This window comes from Elephas maximus, chromosome 7 (genome assembly GCF_024166365.1).
Source record: "Elephas maximus indicus isolate mEleMax1 chromosome 7, mEleMax1 primary haplotype, whole genome shotgun sequence".
Taxonomy (NCBI): Eukaryota; Metazoa; Chordata; class Mammalia; order Proboscidea; family Elephantidae; genus Elephas; species Elephas maximus.
Genome location: NC_064825.1, coordinates 12,211,627 through 12,236,798, shown reverse-complemented (window position 1 = coordinate 12,236,798; position 25,172 = coordinate 12,211,627). Strand labels below are relative to the sequence as shown.

At 38.5% G+C, this 25,172-nt stretch overlaps 1 protein-coding gene across 3 annotated transcripts in view; it reads left to right on the top strand.

Moving 5' to 3' along the window:
• The window catches only part of ELMOD1 (ELMO domain containing 1), a 72,804-nt gene that overhangs the window by 21,559 nt on the left and 26,073 nt on the right, over window positions 1-25,172 (top strand). The window contains exons 2-7 of one of the 3 annotated variants that reach the window (XM_049890682.1): window positions 2,819-2,920; window positions 11,580-11,715; window positions 16,825-16,970; window positions 17,105-17,133; window positions 18,212-18,309; window positions 22,914-23,043. In XM_049890682.1, the coding sequence (XP_049746639.1) occupies window positions 16,826-16,970; window positions 17,105-17,133; window positions 18,212-18,309; window positions 22,914-23,043 (402 nt within the window). In that variant the 5' untranslated portion in view covers window positions 2,819-2,920; window positions 11,580-11,715; window position 16,825. Of the gene's footprint in view, window positions 1-2,818; window positions 2,921-11,579; window positions 11,716-16,371; window positions 16,971-17,104; window positions 17,134-18,211; window positions 18,310-22,913; window positions 23,044-25,172 lie in introns of those variants that run through there. The other 2 variants (XM_049890681.1, XM_049890680.1) reach the window with 2 other exon arrangements.

Genomic DNA, 25,172 nt, shown 5'->3' with positions numbered 1-25,172 from the left:
TCTGATCATGTCACATCTCAGCTTGAAAACTTTCAGTGATTCTCTATTGTTCGTAGGATAAGATTTAAACTTTAGATTGCTTACGAAGCCTTCCATGATCTGACCCTTATTGCTTTTCCATTTCATCTCTTGCCAACCCTATTCTTACCTGCCCCTCTCACCTAACACCACAGAGTCATACTGAACGTTTTCCCCTATACACATTGTACTTTCTTTTGCTTCTGGGACTTTGTAGTGCTGTTCCTTCGATATGGAGACCCCTGTCCCCCGATTCCTAAGCCTGGAATAGATATCTCCCATATCCATTGTCACAGCATCTGTCTTCCACTTGTAATGTTGTGGTTAGGTACATATTAGCGTATCGTCTTGCCTTCTCTCCTCGCTCAACCTGTGGGATCTGGAGTTAGGGTCCATGCCCCTTTTGTTCACCTTGTGTCCTAGTGCCTAACTCTGTGTCTAGAGCATAGTAGATAAAAAAAAAATACTAACGTATTAATAAACTTTTTACTTTAGAATAGTTTTAGGTTCACAGAGAAGTTGCACAGAATCCGCATATACCCCACACTCAGTTTCCCCTATTGTTAACACCTCACATTAATATGATACGATTGACACACTTAGTGGACCAATATTGATATATTAGTACTAACTAAGGTCATCCTTTATTCACATTTGCTAGTTCTTTTCTCTTCTGGGATCTCATTCAGGATGCCACATTGTAATTAGTCATCATGTCTCTTTAAAAGAGTCTTCTCAGTCCCTTCTTGTTTATCAATACTTTGACAGTTTTGAGGAGGGACTGGTCAGGTATTTTGTAGAATGTTCCTCAGTTTAGATTTCTTGAGGTATTTCTCACAATTAGACTGGGATTATGAGTTTTGGGGAGAAAGACTACAGAGATCAAGTGTCATATTCTCATCATATCAAGGGTACATGATATCAATGTGACTTATCAGTTAACCTCAGTTACCTGGCTGAGGTAGTATTTGTCAGGTTTCTCTACTGTTAAGTTACTCGTTTCTCTGTTTCCACGTTGCGCTCTTTTAAATGAAGTCATGCTCTACGCACAACTAGGGGATGGAAAGTTATGTCCCACCTCTTTGAGAGCAGAGTTGTTGCTGTGTGCCGTTGAGTTGATTCTGACTCATAGTGACCCGTGTGATAGAGTAGAACTGCCTCATAGGGTTTTCTAGGTTGTGATCTTTATAGGAGCAGAACACCAGGTCTTTCTCCCCCGGAGTTGCTGGGTGGATTCAAACCACCAACCTTTTGGTTAGCAGCAAGCGCTTAACCAGGGCTGTGTCACCAGGGCTCCTTTGAAGGCAGAGTATCTGCTTAAATTATGTGGGATTCTTTTGTGTAGGAGATTTTCTCCCCCATTTATTTAGTCAATCATTTATATCAGTATGGTCTTATGGATATTTATGTTATACTTTGGGTTATAATCTAATACTACTTTATTTTATTACTCAGATTATCTCAGCTTTGGCCATTGGGAGATCTTTCGGTTGTCCAGTTGACATCTCCCCATTTGTTTGTTTTTTTGAGCAATTCTCACTTTCTCGAGCTACAAGATGCTTCAGGCTCATCTTATATATTCCTTGCCCCAACCTAGAATTAGCCATTTCTCCAAGGAGCCTTGGTTTCTTTTAGTAGAGAATGGCATTCGAACCCAAGATCTGGGCACTTGGTGAGCATTAACGCTTCTAAATTAAAATTTGGATTCATTTTTAAAAGCCACAGAAGTACAAAGAATAACACACAAAACAAGTAAATGTTTTCCCCTTTTATTTTGCTTCAGATATATTTTAAGAAATAAAACGCTTATAAAGTTGAAGGCCATTTTCCCCTTCCTCAGTTCTGAGCCCCTCTCTCCACAGAAGCAACCACAATCCTAAATTGAGTGTGTAAACATTTTTTTCAAGTATGCATGGAATATTTATAAGAGCAAATAGGTGTTAAATAAGTGGCTGGATTTTATTAATATTTGGCTGAGTTCCCGGCACTCCCAGCATACTCTGGTGAGTAATCGTGTTTCCTCCCTCAGCCATTTGTTTGTACACTGAGTTCCCCACGTTGCTGTTGCTGGTGTTCCATTTGCCTCCTCTTGTGAGGTAACTTCTCTATGCTGTTGTTTCTCTGTTTCATCGCATCTCATCCCACCTTGCCACTTTGCAGGCAGCTCCGTGTGTTCTTATCAGAAAGAAGAAAACCATTAACCAGAATTATAGTCTTTGTGAAGGCAAACTGTAAAGAGAAAAATGCCAAATACTATATAAAGCCTTACTGCTATACTCACAGTGCAAAAAAAAGGTGGTGGGGGGGGGCAGGGGAATATTGTTAATTTGTTTGGAATGCTTGGCTCTTTAACAGCTGTTTTTGAGCTTAAAGACATTATCAGTTGTTTCTAGTTAATTTTAAGTTGTACTTCTGGAAGGTTGAGGCGGCCACATTTCAGACCGCGGGGTATCTGGGAGTTGGACGGTTAATTTTAACGTTTGCTTTTTTTTCCTTGCAAATACTGTTGTTCCCCAGGATATAGGAACAATACCCAAAATAGAGAAAAAGTTTATTTTTGAAGGGATTGCTCATGAAACTAATAATTTCTCCTACAAGTGACTTAAAATGAACGTCTAATTGTACGAATTATAAAATGAAAGACTATAGCCGTAGTCTCCATCTATTGCAGTGTGCTGCTATGTGGGCAGTTCAGCTGATATTGTTCTGGTGCATAGCATATTGTCCCCTCAGTAAGCAGAAATTTGGCTTGGGATTTCCAACCCCCTTATTAGTAAATATATCTAATTTCTTTCCACAGCTTACACTTACTTTGACAGAAGCTAATTGGGAGCAGTTACTTGACGACAGTTCTGTATAGTGTCTGCATAGTCAAAACAGGCACAATGAAGCACTTCCTGAGGTAAGTGTGTGTGGTTCCCTGGATGAGCCCTCTAGAATAGAGAGATTTCCTTGCAATTAGGATAATATTTCTTTTCACCTTTGACCGGGTCTCTTCAGATTACATTAAATAGCATTGTATTTTTGTAAAGAATAATTTGATCATGAGGGTCTTCTGCTAACTCTGTATGGATGTTGATGCTAAGAGAGAGCACTTGTAGATGACAAGAGAGCATGGGCACAAAAGCATGAGGCACCGTGAGGCCAGGTGTCTCTCAAGAATAGTATGGTTTGAGGAATTAGCAGTTAAGGAATCAAGTAATCCAATTTGTATAGAATTGTTTTCCTGAAATAAGTAGTTTACAATAAGGCTTAATTTAAACTTTGGTTGTATGCCCAATCCATACAAGCATTTTAAAAGAGTCCTTTTTGGAACGATGATGAATCCGTGAAACGTTTCATAACATGGAGGAATCTGGAAGGCATTATGCTGAGTGAAATTAGTCAGTTGCAAAAGGACAAATATTGTGAGATCACTATTATAAGAACTCGAGAAATAGTTTAAACAGAGAAGAAAATATTCTTTAATAGTTAGGAGAGTGGGGAGGGAGAGGGGTATTTACTAATTAGACAGTAGACAAAAACTATTTTAGGTGCAGAGAAAGACAATACACAGTACAGGAGAAGTCAGAACAACTAGACTAAACCAAAAGCAAAGAAGTTTCCTGAATAAACTAAATGCTTTGAAGGCCAGCATAGAAGGGTTTAGGGACCATGGTTTCAGGGGACGTCTCGGTCAACTGGCATAATAAAATCTATTCAGAAAACATTCTGCATTCCACTTTGGAGAGTGGCATCTGGAGTCTTAAACGCTAGCAAGCGGCCATCAAAGATGCATCAGTTAGTCTCAACCCACCTGGAGCAAAGGAGAATGAAGAACACCAAAGATACAAGGTAATTATGAGCCCAAGAGACAGAAAGGGCCACATAAACCAGAGACTACATCAGCCTGAGACTAGAAGGACTAGATGGTGCCTGGCTAGAACCGATGGCTACCCTGACAGGGAACATAACAGAGAACCCCTGAGGGAGCAGGAGAGCAGTGGGATGCAGACCCCAAATTCTCATAAAAAGACCAGACTTAATGGTCTGACTGAGACTAGAAGGACCCAGGAGGTCATGGTCCCCAGACCTTCTGTTAGCCCAAGACAGGAACCATTCCCAAAGCCAACTCTCCAGACAGGGACTGGACTGGACAATGGGATAGAAAATGATACTGGTGAGGAGTGAGCTTCTTGGATCAAGTAGACACATGAGACTGTGGGTAGCTCCTGTCTGGAGGAGAGATGAGAGGGCAGAGGCGATCAGAAGCTGGCCGAATGGACAGGAAAATAGAGAGTGGAAGGAAGGAATGTGTTGTCTCATTAGGGGGAGAGCAACTAGGAGTATATAGCAAGGTGTATATAAATTTTTGTATGAGAGACTGACTTGATTTGTAAACTTTCACTTAAGGCACAATAAAAATTTAAAAAAGAGTACTTTTTGGTCATAGTATATGTTCTAAGCTTCTACCTTTCCTGTCTCAGTGATGTCTCTGAAACCTGCATTAATTGGTTGTTCCTTGGCGACTGGGCTACACAGAGTACCAGAGATATTGGTGTGTTTTGGAGTGATTTTACTTTGCTTTGACTGCCATTTGGCTGTACCAAATTCTGTCTTAGTTATCTAGTGTTGCTATAACGGAAATACCACAAGTGGGTGGCTTTGACAGAAATTTATTTGCTTACAGTTTGGTAGGCTAGAAGTCTGAATTCAAGGTGCTGGCTATAGGGGAAGGCTTTCTCTCTCTTTGTCTCTTTGAGCTGCTCCTGGGCGATCTTCATATGGCTTGGCATCTCTCTTCCTCCATCTCTGCTTCTCTTCCTTGCTTATTCAATCTCTTGTATATCTCAGAAGAGTTTGACTTAAGATACACCGTAATTCTGCCTCATTAACATAATAAACATAACCTAATCCTCGTTGATATAACCTACTCTTGCCTCATTAACATAACAAACACAACCCATTCACAAATGGGATTATAACCACAGGCAGAGGTTAGGAATTAGAACACATCACAAAATGGAGGACAGCCACACAATACTGGGAAGCATAGCCTAGTCAAGTTGACACATATTTTGGGGGGATACAATTCAATCCATGACATTCTACCTTTGGCTCCCTGCAAAAAAAAAAAAAATTCGTGTCCTTTGCGACATCTAAAATACATTTACCCCATCATATCATCCCAAAAGTCTTAAATCAACTCAAAGTCCAAAATCTTATCTTCTGAATCATCTAAATCAAATATGGGTGAGACTTTAGGCATATTCCGTCCTGGGCAAAATTCCCCCTCATCTGTGAACCTATGAAATCTAGACTACAAGTTATCTGTTTCCAAAGTACAATGGTGGAACAGGTACAAGGTAGACATTTCTGTTATAAATGGGAGAAATTGGAGGGAAAGCAGGGATAACAGGCACCAAACAAGTCTAAAAACCCAGCAGAACGATTTTACAGTAACTCTCAAGGCTTGAAAATAGTCCTCTGTTCCCTGAGACCATCTAGGCAATGGACCTGCCCTCTAGACTCTGGGTATTAGCTATGCTTTCTGGATTCTGGGTGGAGGCCACTTGGCCCTGGACTTCAGCTCTGCCTTCCAGGCCCATTGGGACGGCAACTCTGCTGTCCTGGTTTTGGGTGGCCCCATTCTCTTAGGGCTATTCTCCTAGTCCATCTGAGTGGCACAGTGGTTAAAGTGCTCAGCTGCTAAGCAAAAGCTCTGTGGTTCAAATCCATCAGCCGCTCTGTGGGAGAAAGATGCAGCAGTCTGCTTCCATAAAGATTTATAGCCTTGGAAACCTTATGGGGCAGTTCTACCCAGTCCTGTAATGTTGCTATGAGTCAGAATCCACTCCACAGCAGTGAGTTTGGTTTGGTTTTAGTTATAATTATTTTCAAGACTACTCACTGCCATAATAATTGCATATTAATGCGGTTCTCATATAAATTTCATATCATATTAAAATATGACAAAATAAAGTTAGTCTGGTTCCTGAATGTGAGAAAATAAACCACACTTTCCAGATTAGGTTTTTTTTTTTCCTCAAGATGGTGGCCTGCCTCTGTTATTCATTCTTGCACCTTGCACTGGCTTTTCTCTAAGCAAATAGTTGATGTGCTTTCTTTTCTTAGGAAATGATTTAATTCTTTCAGTAGCTTCCATTTTTAAGACTTTGTTTTCCCTACTAATTTTGGTTCCATCATTGTTTCTGTGGAAACTAGATCAGTTTGTGTGGGGTTCACTGTGTTTTGGTGCACCTACTGGTGTTTGCTCCATTTTAGGGTTGTGAAAACCTCTCAAGAGGTTACTATTAAATCCTTGATAGGCATTAGCATTTGTGTTATTATCCAGAATGTTCCTCAGCCTGTTTATCTCAGCTGTGTAAGAAAGATAGTATTTGAAAAATCGTTGGGATGTTTGCCAGCCAAGTATTTGACCTGATATGTTTTTGGTTGCTGTGGTAATTAACTCATCTGTTTACACATTCATGAAAAATTGTTATTTATGAATTCTTCCTGAACGTAAATGTGTTGTCTTTTAACTATAGAATCATGTTAACAGAAAGCTTCAATGTTGATGAAGGTTAGCAGTTGCGAGTTCACTTTGCAAAAGGGGGGAGGGTCGTATGTAGAGAGGTGTACCAAGCCTTATACTGCTGAATTCCTTCTTCAGCGTCTCACTCATTTTAGAAAAACTTGAGCAACCGCAAAACTAGCCATTTTAGGAGGAAGAGTAGCATTTGTCTTGTTATTTTTGTTGTTAAATTGAATAGGTGCAGCAGCACGTTTAGTGGTGATTATATTTTTAAATTAATTTTTAGATGACGATTCAGAACTGGCAGAGTGAAAATCTACCTCTGTAATTCCACGCAGACTAGCACCAAGGGTAATAGAACCGGCACAACCCCATCAGTTATGTATTCTGATGTACATTTGTTAAACTTAGCATATATATTTTATAAGTATTACTTGACAATGGTGATTTATGTGAAACTGAAGTTAGAATGATCTACTTTGTATGAAGAAAGAAACGAGGATTTTCATTGACAATTGATTTTGAAATAACAAAAAGAAACTCAGTCATTGTCCCCTCCCTTAGTTGGTTGTTGCTTTTGGCTTTAGTTTTTGTTTTTAATGGTTTTTATTAAGTTATGTGTGTATATACATATATACATGTTTGTAAAAATTGTATGTTAATATTCATGGAATTTGGGAGGATAAAAAGGGCAGGAAGTAGTAATTCCACATTATAAGTTCTATCAGATAATTTCAGTTTCCTTTTACACCCTGAGGACGATTCTCACAGATGTTAGACAATTTTGGCAAGCGTTTCATTTGAACCAAAGACAAGGTTATATAAGCATAACCTGAATAAACTGGGTGTAAATTCCAGAGCTCAGCAAGTATATTATGAAGAATGAGGTGTTGACTTTCACCAAAAATAATTCCAGCATTATTCAAAAGCCCACGGAGTGATTAATCCATCAATTTCTGAGCTGCTGCAGAGTGATATGCTCCATGTACAACCCCAGAAGAAATTAGATTAATCTGAAAGAAATCAGGTTGTAGGAAAGAACGGATTTTTAATCCACTTTTCTTTCCAGCTCACTGTTTGCTACCATCAGATATGTTAATGGTGTAACCATTCAAAGCATGAAAGGTGTGCAAAAAATATTTGATGTTTGTTTCAAAAAGTTGTATGAGGTATTAGAAATAAATACTATAAGATTACTGTACCCAGCAAAAAATGTGTTTTAAATTGAGAGTAGATGTGGAATATTGGATAAGTAGCCCGTAGTCACTCAATCTGACTTTAACCACAGTCTGCATGAAAAGAAAACAAGGGGTAAAATGGATAAGAAATTGTGTTCATGTGTGATCAGAAAAGGAGGGGCATCTTTTGAGTCCTAGACAGACTTTGAAGCCATTGAAAGAAAAATTTTTTTAATACTAGGAAACTCTGGTGGTGTAGTGGTTTAGTGCTACGGCTGCTAACCAAAAGGTAGGCAGTTCAAATCCACCAGGCAGTCCTTGGACACTCTATGGCACAGCTCTACTCTATCCTATAGGGTCGCTGTAAGTCGGAATCAACTCCACAGCAATGGGTTTGGTTTTATGGCTTATTAGATAATTAAGGTCTTACAACGAGCAAGAATAACTGTGAATTGGGTTTTATAAACTATCACCTCTTGATCAACATCTTGGTCCACTGCTTCATTTAGTAAGCATTTAATGCTAATAATTCAAGTACTGTACAGCATTTGTTGTGTGCCTTGTGCTTAATGTTATTTTTATTTTGTCTTCATAACAATCATAATAAATAGGAATTAATGTCCACAGTTTACAGAGGAAGGCACTGAGGCATAGCAAAGTTAAGTAACTTACCCAAGGTCACACAGACATTTGAATGCGTGCCTGTCTGACTCCAGAGCTGTTTCTCTTAATTTCTGCATCATGCTACCCTCTTACTGTGAGCCTACTGTGAGGTATTGTGGGTGACACAAAAATGAATTTGATATGGTTTCTGCCCCAAAGTAACATACCACCAGGTAAGGAGATGAAGCATACTCCTATAAAACTGAGATATAAAAAAGAACATGGATGTGTTAGAGCCATTTTGTGAAAAGGAATATTCAGGGAGGGCTCCACTGAGGTGATGTTGAAGGAAAGGGAGGACTGAAATTTTAATACTTTCAAATAAAGATAGAGGAGGAGGTAGAAGGGGGAAAAGAAGCTGTGAACAAAGACTAGGAAAGCCAGACCCACGTGCCATAAGCAGCAGGCAGTCCAAGTTTGTTGAAGTACCCCCTCCCCCCCATTTAGAGTGAGTAGACGTTAAGTTACTGTTCTTGACACCCTGTCAAGTCCAGCGGAAAACAGCCCAGAAGCATGGTAACAGTTTCTACAAGACCTAAAGTGGACCTCAAAGAGAATGAGTCAGATGAAAAATCTTTTTCCCTTCCAGCACATGTCTAACTTTCTCAGAGCTAGAAATCTAGTCCAATCCCTTCTCCTTACAAAAGGGAAAGCAGAGACCCAGAGAAGTAAAGCAGCTTTTCCAGTCACACAGCTCATAGTGGCAAATTGGAACTGGACCCAAAGTCAGTTTTCCAGACACTCCCTGTTGACAGTCTTTTTGTTTTGCACCAAGCAGTTCCCCATACTTTTGAAGGGCAGGAGGTACAAGGACATGCAGGTGTTCCAGCACTTGATTAGCATTGCTTGAGGCATTGACTGAGCTTATGAGATATAGAAGTTAAGTCCTAAAAAGGGGAAGGTTTCTGGTCTATGCATCCAAATACAGTGAAACCCTGTGAGAGTCAGAACTCAGCAGGACTTCCTTGTTTTTCTGGGTCTCACAAGTTTTCCACCTTTGACAGGGCACAGTCTTACCACTTTTCTATCAATCGTTTCAGTGAAAAATATTTGAGTTTTCTTTCTCTGACAGGCTTCCACCTTACATGGGTTCTGGCTTTCTTAGGTTTTACTGCACCTCTCTTGCCAGAGACTGGAACTTTTGGTTATAGTCTTCTCTTTTAGGATGTATATGTGTTTGTATATGTGTGTGTATGTATGTATGTGTATATACACACACATACCCTACTACGTATTCACGTACAAACACGTATATCTATATACACATACATTTTAAATGATTTTGTTCCCTGCGTTAAAACAAATAAGGTAAAAACTGCTTCCACTCTCTTGCTGAAATGTGTTAACCTAAGTACTTTTATAGGCGATTTCCCATAGGTGACTCTCACTGGAGCCTACCCTTTACCGTCAAGCTGAAGTCAGAGATCCAGCTCTCCTGCCCTTTGCTTTTCCCTTAGCTTGTCAGGGCCAATTCTTTGGCCACTTCAGTGTTTATTAAGCCCTCCAGCAGAGTATGAGCAAGATAAATGGAAGTCATGGGCACTCAATGAATGTTAATTTGAATTTCATTCATTTAACTAATTTATTTTTCAGTTTTGTTCCAAAGTGAGTAAGGTATGCTGATTTTCCAGGTTGTCCTTGCACTCATAGGATAAACAAGTGTTGGCTTTGCTGTCCAGTCTTGGAGGAAAATGCCTTCTCTCCTCTGCCTCTCTAACACCCTGAACATTTTTCTTTTATAGAATTATCATACTGTTCAACTTTTTGTTTTTATTGTCATTTCGCTCACTAGACTGTAAGCTCCTTATGGACAGGGATGTATGGTTTGCAGTGAAATTAAGTTCCTGACTCATGTTCACTTTTTTTTCCTTGCCGTAATCCCCCCATTTTTTTTTTTCTTTCATACTGCTGAACTTGTCTTCTCATTTTGCTTTGTTCAGTTCGGTGAAGGACTAAATAAACTATCTTTCAATTATTTTAAATGTGTTTTCTGGTTCATTTCAGATATCTTCCCTTTAACTACTCTAGATCTTCAACTCAACAGAAAATAATTTATTCATAATACTGAGCATATCCTCTAACCTTGTGGTTTTTAAATTTTTTTCTAAAATTACATTATGTAATGAATGCTTTTTTAATAGTAACACGCCTACTCCTCATCCCTGCAGAAGATTTTGAGGCCTGGAATGGATGGTAGAACATTCATTCATGATGCCCTTTGATGACTTTCTCTTATTTATGTATTTATTTAATTCTGGCTCCTTAAAAGATACATTTTATTTCCCAATAAATACTATACTTTTGATTATATTTAAATGCTTTTCTAATCTCAAAATATGTGTTTGCTGCTTCCCCCTTACTAATAAACCAATGAAAGTATTATCTAAATAGCAAAAGATCTGATATTAAAGAATAAATCTTATAGTACATATGTAAGCATTAAATTTTTAATTAAATAGTGGTAAGTCATTTTTAAATTAAGATAAACATATGCCTCCTTTTCCTTGAAAGCAAGAGAATAAGCCATTAACTTATTTGTGATTTTAATGATCCTATAATGAGCTACTACTGTTCTCTAGGCCCTCAGATAAAATTTCCCTGGAATATAAAAAACAATGCCCTTTGCTATAGCAATAGAATTTGGACTACTGTAGATCCGGGATGAATTTATACCCACCAGCCTCTTTGATTTCAGAAGGCAGTGTGATCTTTCCAGATGTCTCTCTGAATACTGAGAAAGAGCCTGGGGTTTCAAGACACCTGGGCATCAGATCTTGGTTCTCTGGCCTGCTCTGTGTGGATGGACGGGGTGGTGGGGAAATAAGCTTGTTTTTCGAGAGGCCCACAGACTTTTTTGTGTGACTGCACATTTGTAGTTCATGTATTACGTCCTCTTCAGCCTCTCTTCCTAGTAGAAAGACCTCATTACAGAAAGGGTCCAGTTTCCTAGGCCAAACAACTGTTGAAAAGTTAATTTCCAATGCATGGCCAGTGCCTCTTATTAGGAACTTCAGTGGTGCCACTGAATAATAAAATTTCATTTCAGAAAGTGTATTAAATATGGAAAATGTTGAGTAGCTTACTCTTCTTTATGGCCATTTAAATGAAAACGACTTCATTTAAGAAACTGGTTTGAACCAGGTACTGTGATTATTTTTGTGTACATCCTTCCTCATCAATAGTGTACTTCTTATTTATTACAGGACTTCTTCAAGCAAGAATTAACTTTCATTAGCACATGCCTTGAAACTGTTCAAAATAAGCCACTTTTCTCTTATTGTTCCTAAAGAAGACGTCAGAGTCACAAATTTAAGATGATGGAGTAGTGTTGCACCACAGGTACCCACAGCCCTTCATCCTGCAGCGCAGAGGCAACATGGTTCTAGGGGCATCTCCAGTTTCAGAGGCCCCCTCCCTGCTGAATGGATCCCCCTAACAAAGCACCACAAAACAGGAGCTCAAGTTTATTTGGTGGCAGAGATATGATCCATTTTGAATAATTTACCTTGGGTGGCTATTCTGGTTCAAGTTAGAGAATGAATCTTGAATAATAAAAGTGATCATAATTGCTTTAAGGAAGAACACTGCTGTGAACTCCATTCACACACTCAGTGTTTTCTCCTAGTAGTCTTTAGAATTTAATTTTTGTCTCTAGAAAAGGTAACAGATCTTTCCAGTAGTGAGTTGAGAATCTTTCATTAGAACTAAGAACTAAGACTAGTGTTATAAAGAAAAAAAGCAACATATTCCCCCAAATAAAACTAAGCATACTGATTTGCTAACTCAGGCAGAGCCATAAACCTGAACTAGGATTCAGGTGGTGGAGAGGGTGCGGCTGTAATTCTTACTTCAAGAACAGGAACAGAAGAATGAGATTAGTGCCTGTACAAAAGAAAGCAAATGAGATCTGTCTCCCAGGTTATATTTGAGATGCCTCCTCTCAGGGTGGAGCCCTGGTGGTACAGTGGTTAAGAGTTTGGCTGCTAACCAAAAAGTCACAGTAGTTCAAATCCACCAGCTGCTCCTTGGAAATCCTATGGGGCAGTTCTACTCTGTCCCACAGGCAACAGGTTTTTTTTTTCCTCTCAGGGCATACAGTTAGAAACTTAAGGTAAAACAAAAGAAATTAAAAGGAGGAGAGGGTACCGAAATTCAGATAAGAAACGGGCAAACCTTTTCTTTCTCCCTTTCCTTTTCAAACCAACTACTTTGATTATGGTAGCTTAAGAGCACTTAAAGATCCAGTTCTTAATTTCTTCCTTTTCAGGGTAAACATGCTAAACCAATTTAACGTTCTCCAGAAATCTTCAATCATTTGTATTGTTCTACTTTGAACCCTCAGTACAAACTTTACCATTTAGGTACTTCAACCAAAAACCAAACAACCCACTGCCGTTGGGTCCATTCCAACTCAGAGCCACCGGCTAGGACAGAGTAGAACTGCCCCACAGGGTTTCCAAAGCTGTCAATCTTTATGGAAGCAGACTGCACATCTTTCTCTGGCAGAACAGCTGGTGGGTTTGAACTGCTGACCTTTTGGTTTGCAGCCGGGTGCTTTAACCACTGCACCAACTGGGCTGCTTTTAGAGACTTAACAAAAAAAAAAAAGTTGCCATTGAGTTGATTTCAATTCATAGTGATCCTATAGGACAGAGTAAGATGGAGTAGAACTGCCTCATAGGTTTCCAAGCTGCGACTGGTGGATTCAAACTGCTGGCCTCTTAGTTAGCAGCCAAGCTCTTCACCAGTATGCCACCAGGGCCCCTTAGGGACTTAAGAAGGTCCAAGTAATTTAGGGAGTGAGCTCCTGGCAGCAGCTGATGGTAAAAAATAGACATCCTGAGATGCTCAAATGGGAATTTTGCTGATCCGATCCTTTAATGAGAAAGCAAGTCAGGCATTGTTTCTGTCATCAAAGTTCGGGGTAGCAGTGGTTTTTCCATCTCTCACCAGGCCTTGCCTGTACCAGGCTGTAATCCAAACACAGATTAATTATATCTATCAAAACATATTTTACTTAGTGAGCTGACTCTTGAAAACATATGATATCTAGCATAGCAAGTTACCCTTTAGTGAAATGTTTGTGGACACATTGGCCCATTAGAAAAACAAGGAAAAAATAAAAAATAACTCCTAGATGATAAATAGCATTATCAGGATGATTGACCTAGAAATTACAAAAGGGTAAGCAGTTTATAAATGTCAGTTCATAATTGAAATGGGTCTTTGTCTTTCATGATTTGTGATCTTATGTATGTGATTATGTGGCAGGGATGTGATGATATACCTTACAGGGTGGTGAGCCCTGAGAAATAATGCTTCATCCTTAACCCCCCTCTGTGGATTTCTACTGGGTTTCGCTGTCTTTGGTAGAGTGAACATCCTCAGGAGAGAAAAAAAATAGCATGATGGCGTTTCTCTTGTTTTATATAAGACTGTCTTGATGCAAAACAATTCCCCAGACCTTTTCTTCTTGTGTGCATGGAGGCCAGTGGGAGAATTACAGTTGGGCTCAAGTTACTCTGTATCTGGACACTTGCTGAAACCTAGGATGACACGTCCAGGTGTCAGGCCACAGCTTTGTATAGGCCTGTTGGAGAGGTCACATGGGGACAACATTCTGTAGCTTTATTTAAGCTATAATATAGTCTGGTGGCTTGCACCCTAAGTGTGGTGAATACAAAGATACTCCATAAATAATTATAAGAACACTTTTCTCCAAGAAGATTTAGAACCACAGAAGCCGACTATCATTTGTTTTGCCTGCACTGAAGTCCTGATGCACAGCTTTGAAAGAGGCTTCATTTGAGGTGCTGACCCACGTGTGAGGCTGACTTTACTGAAGACTGCACATGGGTACCATCAGGACAGATCTCGTGGAAGGCTTTTATTCTTGATTTGATAATAGATATAATAAAAAAAAATACTTCCCAGTAATTATTATCATTGCCATTTGGCTAATGACCAGTTAGCAAAGATATTGTTCAGTCTTTTTTTTTTTTTTGGCATGTTGTTGTTGTTGTTAGGTGCCTTCAAGTAGGTCCCAACTCAGAGCAACCCTGTGTACAACAGAACGAAACACTGCTTGGTCCTATGCTATCCTCCTAATCGTTGCTGTGCTTAAGACCGTTGTAGCCACAGTGTCAATCCGTGTCATTGAGGGTCGTCCTTTTTTTCGCTGACCCTCTACTTTACCAAGCATGATGTCCTTCTTCAGGGACTGATCCCTCCTGATAACATGTCCAAAGTATGTAAGACATAGTCTCACCATCCTTGCTTCACAGGAGCATTCTGGTTATATCTGACAGACTACTCCTGAAAAGATATAGCCAGTGAAAACCTTATAAATAGCAGCGGAACACTGTTTTTGGCATAGCTATCCAGTCATTGAAAAAAATGGAAAACTTTTTTCCAAGAGAGCAAGTGGATATTTTATACAATTCCTCACTTATGTGATTAAAATATTCCTCTAAATTTATTTTTAGGGTTACTTTTTTTTGGGGGGGGTGGGAGCTGTTAACGTAAAAAACTCTAACAGATCTTAGAACATATCTGACTATAAGAACAGTTGAATGTCAGGCTTTACGGCATATTAAATCGATTCATTGTCTTTGAGCAGAATCTGGTTGATTTCATATTAACTGACTTTAGGCAGAAATTTTGTATGCACCTTTGAGGTGGCTCTGGTGACCATTTTATCCGTTGAAATTATTGTAATTTAAAATATAAAATAATACACATTTATTATAAAAAATATACTTTAAAAAAAGAAAGAAAAATAAAAACTACTCATAATTTCATTACTCAGAGAAACCATTGTTAATACTTTTAGTGTGTATCCTGGCAGTCTTCCTCACCTAGCCCTTCTACCCCACCTCCAGCCCCCTATTTATGCATGGCCATTAAAAGTTTTTGTTTTACTTTTTTAAAGGGAAAGTAAATCATTGTATACACATTCCTTTGTAACTTTTGCTACTCGATAAACATATTATGAACATTTTCTCGTGTTACTAGATATTCTAGGACATAATTTTATTGCCTGGAAAATATAATATTATGTTACCTTATTATAGTATCTTGGCCTCTTGAACTATTTCATTCTATTCTCTTCTATTGCCCTTATAAGAAAGAGACCCCATGCCTTTGTACAAGTCAGATTGTTAGAATTTTTATTTTTAATGCAAGGTCATTGAAGATATTGGAACCAACCAACTGGAAGATGTTGGTTCCTTTTCAGGGATGGATCACATCATTGAGTCTATTAGTTAGCTACTTCAGTTCATCTGAATAACCCTGGATCATCTTATTTTAGAGCTGGAGGGAATGAGCAAACATTTGAGTAACAATGTTTTCTGAATATCTTTTAAAAGAACATGATAGGAAATAACATGGATAATTCTGCCTCCTAGGAATGCATAATACAAAGAGAAGGTGGGTTGGAAAAACTAGAGTATAAGTTCCTGAATGATAGATCCTTTTTACCTCTATAGCTTGAGTCTTTCTGAGACTCTGAGTAGTACCATGAAGTAGTAGGTACTCACACTATTTGAATTAAAAGTCAGCATAAAACACAAATCCACATGTACCAGAAACATAAAAGTACACAATTGGTGATTATATAGTTCATAGTTTTTGTGGTATTGGAGTGAGATAGAATGTACAGTAAAGAAAATCTTCTTTAGCAGGAGCCAAGAACAGACTTGCCATGAGACAGAGTATTTGAAATGTTTAAATTGGAGAATGTTGTCACCTCTGAGAATCAAAGGTCTTGCTTCGTAAACTGATGAGGAGGCCATCCAGCAGGTTCAAGGCGTGTTGGGATTGGTTAGCAGAGCAGACAAGTGGCTACATAACCAAGTCCTCAAGAACAACAGTCTCTAAGAGGAAAGCAAAGGGAGGGAGGGAAGAATGGGAACAAAGCAAGAAATAAAATAGTGATTGGGGGCAGGGAGAGGTACAGTAAGGAGGGACTAGAAACAAGCCAGGGCAAGCTGAGAGTTTGTCCACAGAGGCAGAAGAGGAAATTGCCATAGCACATTCTCTCCCCGTATTTAAGGGAGAGGCAACTACTGAAACACAAGCAGTATTAAAGGATTCTGTTTTCAAGGTACTAATTTACTTCCAAAACATTTTTAGGCAAAGGTGGGACAATAAAGAATTCCAGGGCTTCACCTTCAGTTTGTTGGAATATTAAGTTTACAAGAATAGGGTACTCTGGGATTGCTTGGAGTACTAGTGAGTGTGTCCACACAGACCTCAGGCTTCCCAGTGAAGGGTTTTATAGCCACCTCAAATAAGGTCATGTAGGATTAAGAAAATGAAACATGTTTGCAAACTCAGAAGTCTAATGGCTGATTTTCTCCTGGGCTTTTTTTCTTGCTGGTGGTGGTTGCTTTCTGTTCTCTTCCAGCGTTCTATTGGAAGGGTGCTGTCTTTTGTTTTTGACAGAATGTTGATCCAGGTGTGCCTGTATTTTTACTGTAAGTTTTTATGGCGCTGTCTGAAATTTGTAATGAGGAAGCTGACAGGAAGATGTGAGCTGCAACGAATCTGTTACAGTACCAAGCCTGGAGCTTCTAGAACCATGAAAATTGGTAAGCATGAAAGAAAAGTAAGCAAAATGCAGGGTTGGTTGGATTGAGGATATAGTGTTATATTTCAGTATAATGATTTTAAACCATTTGTAAAGGATAATTTTTCAATGACGTTTTTGTTATCGATTTAACAGAAACATCACTGAGGGATTCCAAGAGTAAGGTAAGTAAAATGATCTCTATATTTTCAGCAACTTTTCACTTGGAAGTTTACTTCCATAAAAAAGTTAAAAAAAATTAAACAGAACTATATCATGACTGTGAAAACGAATACAAAGTGAGAAGAATTGTTTATCACAAATTACTATTCTTTTGATGTGAGAACAGCTGCTGTATGTGAATTTCTAGGCAGGTATGTGAAGCACTTATTACTTCATTGTTAAGTCAATCCTTTTGTATACCTCTCTCCAAATCATGAAATAAATATCCCGTGAAAATAGAAACGTTATTAACTTTATGGCATCTCCTTAATATCCAAGTCATTTAACTTTATACTCAAGATTTTCCACTATTATCAAACAAGCCATTGTGAGAGCTTTTATAGCACATAGTTGAGCATCCAGAGGTAGAAATAACATCTGGAGTTTTTGGAGTTTTATGATTCTTGATGGTTTCATTTTATTATTTAGTTTAGGCATCCTTAAGGCTATTTCCACCATGTACCTGACTCTTCAGTCATAGACATAATGCCCCTTAACAATGGAAACCATATTGGGGGAGGCAAAGAAAATATATTTCAATATAAATAACTTGAAACAAATGAAAATGGTAAAAACAAACAGCTGTGTATAGTTCTGTTTTATGTTAGCTATCTTAATCAGGAACGTTGCATTAAAAAAAAAAAAAACTCGTGAAAATGTCAAACTTATTAGAATTCAAGTACACTAAATCAATTTTTGCTTTTAGTTTTTATCTTCATATGTAAGATTAAAACAAGTATTTGAAGCTTCTATCCAAGCCGTAGGAGCCCTTGTGGTGCACTGGTTAAGCACTCGGCTGCTAACCAAAAGGTTGGCGATTCAAACCCACCAAGCTACTCTACGAGAGAAAGATGTGGCAGTCTGCCTCTGTAAAGATTTACAGCCTTGGAAACCTTATGGGCAGTTCTACTCCATTCTATAGGGTCACTATGAGTTGGAATTGACTCGATGGCAGTGGGTTTGCTTTGGTTTGGATCCAAGCAGACCTGATTAAGTCACTGGTGTTCATGACAAGGGAACTGATTGAAACATGTTTTTCAGCTGTTGCAGACTTCAGTAAGTGTTCACCCTGATGCTATTGAAAAAACTATAGAAGACATCATGGAACTGAAAAAAATCAACCCTGACGTAAATCCACAGTAAGAATACTGCATTATGTCAGGAATACAGAGCACGAGTCTTATGGCCACATGTTTAGTATTTCTACATATCCTTCATGAGCTTGCTTACTTGCTCATTCTCTCTCTCTATGCCCAGAGTAGTCGTCTGCAATGTTTTGATTTTCAGATGAAGAATAAGGAAAAATACAGGGCTTTTTCATGTTTGTAACTGGCAGCAACTTTATACTTCTGTTGTAATTTATGTTTATGCTTCTGAGCTGTAACTAGTGTAAGAAATTTGATGCATACCCCAGTATTGAAAAATATGATAAAAAGAGCCCGTTCATCAACAATCACTCTATGCAATGCCTATGTTTCACACTAACAGTAAATGTTCAAATTTTAAAGGTGCCTAAGCTGATTCTGCTCCATCAAGCGTATTCCTTCAGCTCATGACAGGCTGATATTGTTGGAGACCATTCTTACCTGCTTGTCAAGAAGATAAGCATGTGTGGGAGGGAGAGAGATGGTTTTTATATGAGACTTTAGAACTTTATAATTTAGTCATCTCATCTTGAAAGTATTAAAATGCATTCAGCAATGTGCATGACATTTAAAATTAGCTTCATGTTTTCCTTGGGGTACAGCAATTTTTCAGTAAAATTTTGGGCTAAGAACATTGGGTAGAACGAATTCCGAATGCAAATATATTTAGAGATGATTTAGGTAGGTAACAAGCTGTCTTTTAAATGTGCATGCATTAGAACTTCGTATGCTACCACCAAGAAAACCTTTTAATTGCCAAAGACAGGAGCTGTAGTTGAAGGGAATTTCAGACTGCACTTTGCATAGGTCTATCTCTTGGAGGGATTCTAGGTACTAGATATCCAGGGATCATCACAAAACTCCATTTCTATCTAGTCTCCATAGCATGCTTTTGCAGCCACTTCCGCTCATTAGTTGCCTTTTCCATATCGAGCCATTAAGGATTAATTTACTTATGTAGTAGATGTCTTTTTGAAATCTTCTGATATATATTTATTCCCCTGGGAAAGTGATAAGGTAGCAATTCATTTTAAATTAGTCTGAACCCAAAATTTACAACCGTAACTGGGCATGAGGGATGTATTAATCCTATAATCATATTTAGAGATCAGATTAGATTTCATAGCAAATCTTTTCCATGACTCTTCTATGAAAGTTATAGAATTTTCATTCAAAAGCATTTCCTTGGCATCTATTCTTTTTATCTCTTTTAGGAAAAAAAAAAAAAAAAACCCTTATAGGTAGTAGATTGTGTTTTTACATCTTAACCTGGATTCTAATGCCTTTTTTCTAGACTGACATTGACAAAGGCTGATTTAAAAAATTAAATACTTTTCTGAGAAAACAAAGAGCTAGAGGGAGGGATGGGGGAGATATTTTGTAATTTATTGAGATATTACTACTATTAACCTCACTTTGTTTTAAAGTGCTCCTGATGGTGGTAGTAAAAAATTACTATAGTAAAATTATTGGCCTTTCTTGTTCCCTCCTCTTTTATTTCTCCCACTGTCTTCTTTTCCTCAAAATTAATTCTCTTCTCAGTCCTGCATTGATTTTCTGGATGACCAGTGCCACTGTGCGCTTTTCTTAAATTTTAAATGTTTGATTTCATTTTTCAGTGCTATGGTAACAAGTAATTGTAAGTTCCATTTAATTGAATGCTCAATTTTATTTAACTTCAGTATTTCTGAGTTATCTGATACTATCCTCTGTGTTTGGGGTAGGTACGTAATTTTAATTCCCTGTGAGCCTTGGTGGCACAGTGGTTAAGAGCTCAGCTGCTAACCAAAAGGTTGGCAGTTCAAATCCACCAGCCACACCTTTGAAGCCCTACAGGCAGTTCTACCCTGTCCTATAGGGTCGCTATAGTCGAAATCGACTCAATGGCATCAGGTGTTTCGTGTGCCCCTAACTTTAGACTCAACCTCTATGTATCTCATGTACCCCAACAAAAAGATGATGACACTGCCACTTTGATTATAATGACCATCACCCCCCACTGTAACAAAAATATTCAAAAGTAGTAAGTGAACTAGGATCAGGAATATATTTGACAGTAACTTTTGGGTTGAATTATATGAAATTACCCACTTTTTAAACCATTTTGCAGTCAGTGTGGAATAGGAAATTTTGTAAAGTGCTTAAAAAAAGCTTAGCAGGAATAAATAAACATGAACTCTTTTTAAAATATCATCAAACAAAAACAGGATAAGATAATAACTTTTGTGGAACTTTTGTTTATATGGAAAAAAAAAAAAAAGGATCTTAAAAGCTTGCAAGCAGTCATCCAAGGTACAAGGATTGGTCCTATTCACCTGGAGCAATAAAGGAAGGAGGAGAGTCAGGAATAGGAGGAGGAAATGGAATGTGTGGCTGACTGCCTCCATGGACAACTGCCTCCTTTGCCATGAAACCAGAAGAACTGGATGGTGCCTAGCTACCATTACTCAACATTTTGATCGAAGATTCTGTAGAAAATTCTGATCAAAATGGGGAAAAGGTAGCAAAGAATTTCAAAATCTCGTGGACTCCAGATTTTCTGGAGCTGTGGAGGTTGAATAAACCCCTGAAACTATTGCTTAAACCAAAAAATATCCAAATATAGTTTAGCTTAGTTGATAAAAAATATCTGCCTTGAGCATTGTGCTCATTTAAGAACTATCTAAATGGGATCAAATTGACAATAGCAACTGGAAAGAATAGATGGGAAACTTAGGGGGCAGTGAGTTTATGTTAATTGGGGAGGAACAAGTCAGAAAAGGAGGATGAGAATGGTTGTACAGCTTGAAGAATATAATCCATGTCACTGAATTGTACATGTAGAAATTGTTGCACTGGTGTATTTTCTGCTGTGTATATAAAAAAAAAAAAAAATTTTTTTTTTTAATCTTCTCCACAACAACAAAAATAAATTTGAAAAAAAGAACAGGAATAAAAGGATCTTGGTAATTAGTTAGCCACCTATTTAATAAGCTTGTAATGTCATGTGACAGTCTTTTACATTATAGGCTGTAGGAGAGGAAGACGGGGGTCAGATCACAGAAAGTAATGATCCTCTGTGTGACATGCTCGCCAGAGGGTTTTCTGTTCTGGTGATGTGTTCTAAGGGGGGCATTAATCACATGCAGTGCACATCCAGAGCAGACTAAGCAAGATACTGAAGCATCTGAAAACCATGTCCCATGAGGGACTTGGCAGAATAGTGAATTTTTTTTTTAACCCTGGAAAAGATGAGACAGGAAGAAAGAATCACTATCTTAAAATAAAATAAGCATTGTAGGGGAAAGGTAGAAATAAATTTGCTGAGTGTAGTTCAGAGGAGAGAATTTAAACCATAAGTTTTCAAACAATAAAAGCAGTGGGCGTGTAAAGGAAAATTTTGCAAAGTTATGAGTTCTCTTCCTCATCTGTTAGGGATGCTCCCAAGCAGAGGTTTCTTTTTTAAAAAATCTTTTTCTTGCCCCTGAGCACCAGAGGGTTATTTCTCTTTCTTTTTCACACACACACCCTTCTGAGATGATTCTGGCTTATACCTGATGATGATTATAGCTGCCGTTGAGACAATTCTGACTCATGGCAACCTCATGTACAACAGAACAAAACATTGCCCAGCTGTGCATAATCCTCAGGAGCTCTGGAACGTTTGAGTCCATCAGTACAGCTGTCGTGCCAGTGCATCTCACCAAGGGCCTCCCTTGCCCTTGTCGGCCCGCTCCTTCACCAAACGCTATGTCCTTCTCCAGTGATATGATCCGTCCTGATGGTGTGTCCAAAGTTCTTTTTTTTAATTTTTATTGTGCCTTAGTGAAAGTTTACGAATCAAGTCAGTCTCTCATACAAAAACTTATGTATGCCTTGCTATGTACTCTTAGCTGCTCTCTCCCTAATGAGACAGCACACTCCTCTCCACCCTGTGTTCCCGTGTCCATTCAGCCAGCTGCTGTCCCCCTCTGCCTTTTCATCTCCCTTCCAGACAGGAGCTGCCCACATAGTCTCATGTGTCTACTTGAGCTAAGAAGCTCACTCCTCACCAGTATCATTTTCTGCCGTATAGTCCAGTCCATTCCCTGTTGGAAGAGTTGGCTTTGGGAATGGCTCCAGTCTTGGGCTAACAGAATCACCAGCCCTTTCCATCTAGACTGTCTTAGTCTGGAAGCTCCACTGAATCTTATCCACCATGGGTGACCCTGCTGGTATTTGAAATACCCACGGCCATAGCAATATGCAAGCCAACACAGTACGAAAAACTGACGGACAAGCAGTAGGAGATATACATGAGCCCTAAGAACCCATTGTTACCTATATTTTCTACTTATTACTGTCAATCACCTGCAAAATAAGCTTCCTTGTTTTTAAGCCACAGTGTTGCAACTTGGCTTAAGAAAAAGCCTAGAGGTAAATCTTAGCTAGTTTCTACAGCTGTCCTGGTAGAGATTCAGTAAGAATTGTGTTTCTCTTAAACATATCCTGTTTGAGCAAATTACTGAGTATCATATAAATATGAAAAGTTCTATTAAGATACATCAAATGAACAAACGCCAGAGGATGGTTTGTTTTGTTTTCCTCATGTCTATTTCTTCTATTTTTGAACATCGTAGGCTGGGAATCTCTCTTCAGGCTTGTCTTCTGCAAATTGTTGGGTACAGAAACCTTATTGCTGATGTCGAAAAATTGCGCAGAGAACCCTATGATTCTGAGAATCCCCAACATGAAGAAATGCTTTTGAAGGTTAGTCCTTGAGCGCACATTAGCCATCCGATTAGGTCCACTAACGTTTGCTGAGCACTTTCTCTATGCTGAGCTCTGTGCTGGACATTGGAGAACCAAGAAGACTAAGACAAGGACACAGTAAGTAGTCAAGAAGGCCTGGTTTTCTTGCTGGTTCACATGTTGGAGATAACTTTTTCACTATAAAATTCATGTGAAAAGTTAAGTTTAAAGCCAATTTTCTTTTGTAATCTGAGAAAGCATCAGAGGTGATTTCAGTGGGCTGCCACATTTGGCTCAAATTTAGATTGTTTAAACCAAAAAACCAAACCCAGTGCCATCGAGTCGATTCCGACTCATAGCAACCCTATAGGACAGAGTAGAACTGCCCCATAGAGTTTCCAAGGAGCGCCTGGTGGATTTGAACTGCTGACCTCTTGGTTAGCAGCCGTAGCACTTAACCACTATGCCACCAGGGTTGTGTTAAAAGCCAGTTAGGAGACATAGTGTTTGTCAAATAGTGACCTGGATTTTCATTTATGACTTTTAATACACATCAAGAAAGATGAAGTTGGTTTCTGCTTCAGCGATAGCCCTCTTGGAAAATTACTCAAGATCTCAATGGTGATTAATTTATTCACGTAACTTGGAGAGCAGGTGAGGGTTTATATCTGGCATATTTGAATTGTTGGAAGAATAATACAGAGTTATAAGTACTCCTGGCTGTTAGAGCAAAACTTTATGAATCTTATAGGATCTTGTAGTGTATTCTATATGAAGCAGTGTTAAATTTTTACCACAAAACATTGAATTTTGAGTTAAAAAAAATTAAGACCAACCTTTAGAACTACTCATCTGAAATATTTTATAGCTTCACTTATGAAAATAGATGCTTTTTAGGATGGAGTGCTTCCTTGTCCCTCACTAGAATTCAAAATGGGAATAACAAAATGTGAAGAAAACATTTGTTTAACTGCCTTAAATTTATTTTATTGGAAAATGTCAATAGAAGTTGTAATTTGAAAAATGGATCCTGTGTGTTTTGGTGTGAAGGAGCGTGTGTTTTTGTATATGTAAGTACTTAAGCAGATGACTCATTTTGTCCCAGCTAATTAGTGCTGCGTCTGATGCAAGTCATTAAAAATTAAAGAAGCCTCATTCTTGGCAACAGTTTTTCTTCCTCCCTTTCTCTCTGCTTAATTTTAGCTAACCTACTGGTTGAGTTTCATCTCCTTACGTTGCCTTTTTTTTTTTTTTCTTTCTGATCATTTTCTGATAGAGGTAGTTGAGTTCAACAAAATGACCTAAAGATGGAAAATGAGAAGTGAATGAAAGAGAAAAGAAACGGTAAAATTAACAGACTGGCTAGGAGCACCTGAACCATTCAGTACAATGGCTGAGATACTTTGGGCACCTACTATGTGCCATCCTTAGCTGATCTGTTGAATGTGTGCTGGCACATAGTAGGTTTCAACAATATGAGAGAATGCATGACTTAATGAAGTTAATTAAATATATGTCAAAAACTGTTATGATTTTTATCTGTAGTCATGATTTAAGTATGCATGTGTTATCATTATCATTTTTTATTGTCACAACTGTATGAGGTAGTCGAGGTGATGGTTATTATCTGCATTTTAGAGGTAAGCAAACCGTAAGCATTTTACTTCAGGCTCTGATTCACACAACTAGTAAGTTATAGAGCCAGGACCGCCCACTATTGCATTAGGTGATTTGAGGAAAGGCAGGGTTTCTGCCATCCAGTGGCTTATAATCTAACTGGGGAGATCCTCTGCCCTGGTGGTGCAGTGGTTAGAGATCAGCTGCTAACCAAAAGGTTGGGAGTTTGAACCCACCAGCTGCTCCTTGGAAACCCCATGGGACAGTTCTACTCTGTCCTGTAGGGTTGCTATGAGTAGGAATCGACTCAATGGCAACAGATTTTTTTTTTCTGCTTCTACAAAAATCACTAAATCTTATTCATCAAGCTCCCGCCACCCCATATCTCTCAAATGTTTCCCATGCCCATTGCCCTATGCCAGCCATCATTTCCAACCTGGGCTGTTATGATAGCCTTTTAATTCTGCCACTAGCCATTCTCTTCCTCCATTATAGCTTCTAAAATACTGCTGGGGGAATTTTTCTAAAAC